Source organism: Vespa velutina, chromosome 11, assembly GCF_912470025.1.
Source record: "Vespa velutina chromosome 11, iVesVel2.1, whole genome shotgun sequence".
Lineage (NCBI taxonomy): Eukaryota > Metazoa > Arthropoda > Insecta > Hymenoptera > Vespidae > Vespa > Vespa velutina.
The window spans coordinates 5,719,509-5,725,508 of record NC_062198.1 but is presented as its reverse complement, the minus strand read 5'-3'; the positions used below and the strand labels follow the sequence as shown (position 1 = coordinate 5,725,508).

Here is a 6,000-nt window from a genome sequence, read left to right as displayed (position 1 = left end):
AATATGAAACTTTTGTCTACACGGAGTATTGATTTGTCGCGTGAAGATAGAAAAAGTAATAGCGCTAACAAAATCGACAGCAACAAATATGTTTACCCTTACCACACCATCACCTCCCTGTTTCCCTCTCCTATCCTCTCTTATCCTCGAATACAAACGAACTTCGATAAATTTGATTTTTTTTTATGAAATATCTAACGAGTTATACGATTCATGGACGTTAAAATAAGGTTTAAGTAACAAAAGACCCGTCATATTTTATTCACTTTTTTCAAATGAGATTCCACAAGGGATGGAACGTTGATGAGATCGGAGGATCGCGATGGAACTGCCTGAAGCATCGAGCTCTACTCAGTTTAAGAGCAAAAGGGACGAAGGAGAGTGGACAAGGGCCGGCGGATTCCAGGTCCTTGAAACCATCTCGAGACGACTGCTCGAGTACTCTCCGTTGCCTTCGTTTATCTTTGTGTAACTGTTTGTTCAACCACAAAGACAGACCATTTACTATAACGAGGAAGACGAAAGTTTAAGAGTTAGAAAAGCTCTTGGCGCATGCAAAAGGTTACGAGAATGACGCGACAGCGTTCAGCTTACCACCTAGTTTTGTTTTTCAAACTTCTTTTTTCTCTTTCTTTTTCACTCTCTCTCTCTCTCTTTATCTCTCTTTTTTTTCTCTATCATTGTCTTTCTTTCTCTCATACACAGTTACTCCTTTGAGACTAATAGTAAGTAGATAGTAGTACTTTCCATTATTTTTCTAACGATGCATATTCTTTAATCCATTTCTTTTCTCTCTCTCTCTCTCTCTCTCTCTCTCTTTTGCTCTTTATAATAAGCATTTAACGAGTAATAAGATTTTTAAATAGACGTTTCGTATTTAACGTTGATCCTCTTTATTTTTATATTTTTAAATTTTCACGTTTTAACACACAAAAAAAAAAAAAGAAAATTTTCGTTCGTTGGATCGGATTGTACTTAGAAGAAAAAAAAAAAAAAAAAGAAAAAAAATGTCCTCTTGGTCTTTGTAAGGAAGGAAAATAAAAGAAAAAGCAAAAAAAAAAAAAAAAAGATAAGAGTGAAGAACAAAAAAATAAAAAGAAATAGAAAAAAAGGAAAGAAAGAAAAGAAGCAGAAGAATAATGAAAAATTTACAAAATACAAAAAAAAAAAAAAAAGAAAGAAAGAAAGAAATGAAATGGAACCTGTCCACCCGAAATATCCACTACTATTTTTCTTTCGCGCGTTCATGAGAAAATCGGGTTTAAAGGTAAAAAAAAAAAAAAAAAAAGAAAGAAAAAAAAAGAAAAAAGAAAAGGAAGAAAAGGAAAGAAAAGAAACGTCGAATCTAACTCGATCGCGTGTTCATTCGTTTGAGTTAAACGTGTTCAGCCGTCGGGCGGTGGATGGGGTTGAAGGGGACCGAAATAGGCGGGGTGGAATATAGATGTTGGTGGGAAGGTTGGTGGGCGAGGGGACGGTATAGGGAGGGGGGGGGGAGGTTTCTTTTCGATAAAGAATCGTGTTCCTAACCTCAAAATCGTCTTCCTCGTTTACCGACATATCCTCATGAAATACGGGGGAGTTTCGAAAGGAATAGGAAAAGGCAAGATAAAGCAAGGAAGAGTAGCTAGCAGCGAGCGACTGAGAGGGGAGGAAAGAGGATGAATGGGAATAGTTGGCGGACGGTTGGATGAGGCTTGGAGTGGGTGCAAAAGGTGGAAAGTAACAAGGATGATGGGGTTAGATTGGGTTGGTAGGTGAGTAGGTGAATGTGTGGGTTGGTAGGTTGGTTGGTTGGTTGGTTGGTTGGTTGGGTGGGTGGGTAAGTGGGTGGATGGGTAGATAGGGAGGCTAAGGAGCCTTCCGTGGGATGCAATTTATCCTGTCGCATTAGATTCAAAATAATTGATCCCCCGGGCGGCTGGAGAATAGCGAGTCATTACTTCTGGACTGATGGGAACCCCTCCTCCCACTCTCCCTCTCTCCCTCCCCCACCCTACCCCCATCGCGAAGCCGGCCTGAGGAAAATAAAAACTCGGAGATCACTTGGTCTCGATGAAAAATTTGACGGGCTGGCACTGCCAAGAGGAGAAAAGAGGAGAGGGTGATAGAGAAAGAGAAAGAGAATGGAATGGAGAATAGAAGAGAAAGCTGAGAAAAGGGGAAAGAGAAAGGTAGAAAATGTAAAAGAAAAAAGAGAAAAAAAGGAAAAGGAGTAGTAAAGAAAAGGAGAGAAACCTTCAGATCTTCCTTCCTTCCGAGAGAATGAGTTCTTCGTAGTTGCAACAGCGGCAAATTTGCTCGAAAGAAAAATATCGTTTCGACTTTTGCCCAACCCCTTATTGCCGTTTCGTTCTCTTTCTTTATCCATTTCTATTCGTTCCCAGTTGAGATTTTCATGATCGGAAGGTGCATTTCTTTCTAACCAAATCGCTCGTTACTTCTTATTACAGTTTCTCTTCGAGCCATGAGTATGAATGACCGTGCACGATTCAAAAGTATTACATTCGTTCGTGACAAATTTATCGTTTAAAATAATTAATTATAAATATCGAAATATCGTGATAATTAATATTATTACGATTTGATGATTAGAAGAGTATCATATGATAGCTATTGACAAATTTTTATTTCACCGATTATTTGTCTAATTGAATCTTTTGAAATTTTTAATTTAAAGAGCGTACATAGTCACATACACATACACACACACACACACACACACACACACACACATACACACATATATATACGCATACAATCATTTGCTCTCTATCTAACGAACAATATATAATTCATGGTTATACGAAAGAAATTATCGTCGTTGTTAAAAGATCGATAGAAATGAACACTTACGTATTATCAGGGAACAGACGTCGGGTCTTAGCAGTAATAGGAGAATGCAGAAGCTGAGAATCATCGTCGGATGATCGGTCTTCATGTTTTCCAACGGTAGTAGGGCCTCTCATGAGAGCGTAGGACAACCGACTGGAAAAAGACGATAACCATCATCTTAAACTCGCGTCGTTTCGTTGGTAGTTCGCGAAATGTCCCTTTTGAAAGTATCGCGATGGTTGAAAAGAAGGAAAAAGAGAGAGACAGAGAGAGAGAGAGAGAGAGAGAGAGAGAGAGAGAGAGGAAGAGTCGAAGCTTAGCGCGTTGTAAAACTAAAGGTAAAAATGAGCTCGATTCGTTGGTGCTCGTTGAGAGAAATTCTCGAGGTAATAATACGCAAACGGTCGGAAACGTTTTCTCTCTCTCTCTCTCTCTCTCTCTCTCTCTTTCTCATACTATCTTTCTCATACTCTCTATCATATTTTCTCTATCTATCCTCTTTCTCTCTTTCTCTTTATCTTTCTGTCTCTTTCTCGTTCTCCCTTTCTCTATCTATTTCTCTTTTTCTCTATCTCTCTCTTTTAGAAAATGTCGAGTTCGTAGGAAGGAATTTCACGAGAGACTTATTGTCCTATAAAATATTACGTTCCGGCCTTCCAGCCGCTACAGACAATTACCATAATTTTTTAATCGTCCTAAGTACGCGTCCCGACATCGTCCACAATCATCTCAGTACAATGGAAGAGAGTGTTTCGTCGACATAAATTGTTACGATTCTCGTGATCGTTCGTGAGATATTGTCTGTCCATCTCGTCTCCCTTAATTGGTTTATTCTTTCATTCTATTTTTTGTCCTTTTTCTTTTTTTTCTTTTCCTTCTTTCTTTCTTTCTTTTCTTTTTTCTTTTTCTTTTCTTTTTTTCTTTTTTCTTTCTTGTTCGTTCATCCTTCGGAAACAAAATAATATCCTCTATCTTTTGAAATCTTTTTATTATAAACGATGGACGAGAACTAATGTATGCTTGATGATAAACGAATAATATTAAAATATGAATAATAATCATTGTTATTCGTGAAAATTCATATCTCAAAACGTTTGAAATGATGAACGATGAAGAAAGATTAGATAATGTGGATAATTTTCATAGTGGTAAAATCAACGTAAAATCCGACATCAAGAGCATTTGCGAATTCAAGGAGGAGAGAAAATAAAGTATAAAAGGACGAGTGCCTTCGGGGCAGCAGAATAGAGAGAGAGAGAGAGACAGACAGACAGAAAGAGAGAGAGAGAGAGAGAGAGAGAGAGAGAGAGAGAGAGAGAGAAGAAGGAAGAGAAAGAGACAGACAGATAAATATAGAGGAAGGAGAAAGGGTCATGAGGGTGCTATGTTGGCCTAATTGGACGGAGACTCGATTACGAGTAGGTCTTTTCGTGTTTCTCTAGGCGACACACGTAGTATATACTAGCACGTAGAACAGAGTATACGAACTATCGAAGGTTGACCGGTCCTCCGACTTCTCTGCCAAGAAAAAGGGATGTCCCGACGTGGTAGTTTTGCTCTTAAGTCGATTAAGCTCTTTTTAAAGCTTCTACCATCAGCTTGGCACACTCCTCCCTGGAGGTTACGCCTTCCATTGGAAGAGAACGTGTCGCTAGTATTTCGTTTGACTATGGCTAATACGAATTTCTCATTCGACGAATCTCTGATTATATTAGGATACACATTTTCAAAAAATAGATAAGTATATACATATATATATATATATATATATATATATATATATATCGAAATCACCCTTTCTCCCTCCCAGTTCGAAACAATAATACTTCGGTTCGAAACCGAAAGGCATTTTAATTTTTAATAATTTAACTGGAACAGTCATTGATTTTCCAGTTCTCTTCGTTTATTAAACGACAGATAATCTGTCTCCTGTAAAAGAATATATCTTTGTAATCGACATTATTCTTTTTTTTTTTTTTTCATCGATCGAATTTTCATAACACGATAAATATTTGTTTTTTCTTTTTTTCTTTTCCTTTTTTTTTCTTTCGTTTCGATCGATCATCGATCATCTCGAATTAGCGTTAAAATATATTCAGCGAGAGAAAGAGAGAAAGAGAGAGAGAGAGAGAGAGCGAGAGAGAGAGGGAGAGATAAATGAATGTTCTATATTTACAAGATTTGAAATCCGGTTTTAAGGACTTTCAGAATGATGAACGCGCAACACGATACTGGGATTCGAAAGATAGGTAGGTAGCTGGGTAGGTAGTTGCTACTAGAAGAATTAGCCTGATCATGATTACGTATTCCCGATCAATCGAGCCTAGCTCCAAATCGGTCCATAACCATCCATTACCGTCTGCCCATGGTTTCTGTGATTAATGATCCATTCCGAAGTCCGGTAAACGCGCTCGCGAATCTCGATATACAGACCACACGTGAATGTACCTTTAATGCATTTCAATAAAACACCGATAAACGATCCTTCTCTCTCTCTCTCTCTCTCTCTCTCTCTCTCTCTCTCTGTTACACTGTTTATCTAATACTGCTACCATAATAACAATCAAAAGATGCTAATATTTTACCTCTTTCTCTCTCCTTAATAATAATAATAATAATAATAATAATAATAATAATAATAATAATAATAATAATAATAATAATAGTAAGGAACAGTACAACAATAAAAACAATAATAATAATAATGATGACAATAATAATAATAATAATAATAATAGTAATTGCATATATTTGAATAAATATTTAATATAATCGAACGTAATTAATTGAAATAATATGAATTGATTTTATAATTCAATTTCAGATTAATTACGTGTATCAGTAAATTTTTGTTCTTTTAGAGATAATTGAACTTTTCTGTCGAAGGTCGATGATCGAAAATGGGATGCTCATGGTAAACCGCAACGCCGTCGAATAGTATCGTTCTGAGGATTCTCTGTTATCTCTCTTTCTATCTGGTTCTATCCCGATATTTAACCCGGAGCAGAGACCACGAAAGAAATGGAAACGAAACTGCATGCAACGTGAAACAATGGTGAAGGGTTCAATGAGACGTGAAACATGTTACCTCTACGAGTAAATCGTAACACGAGATCAATGTAAAGCGAAAATTTACCTTTTCAATGTAAAAGTGTTCGTTAAAGA

General features: G+C 36.9%; 1 protein-coding gene across 10 annotated transcripts in view; it reads right to left on the bottom strand.

The window, feature by feature from the left end:
* Positions 1-6,000, bottom strand: part of LOC124952950 (discoidin domain-containing receptor 2-like) — a 66,198-nt gene that overhangs the window by 29,010 nt on the left and 31,188 nt on the right. For 5 of the 10 annotated variants that reach the window (XM_047503626.1, XM_047503634.1, XM_047503637.1 and 2 more), the window contains exon 2: positions 2,857-2,988. The exons of 1 other annotated variant lie outside the window; for it this stretch is intronic. In XM_047503626.1, coding sequence (XP_047359582.1) covers positions 2,857-2,941 — 85 coding nt within the window. In that variant the 5' untranslated portion in view covers positions 2,942-2,988. Of the gene's footprint in view, positions 1-2,856; positions 2,989-3,512; positions 3,788-4,323; positions 4,476-6,000 lie in introns of those variants that run through there. 4 more of the 10 variants (XM_047503635.1, XM_047503629.1, XM_047503633.1 and 1 more) reach the window with 4 other exon arrangements.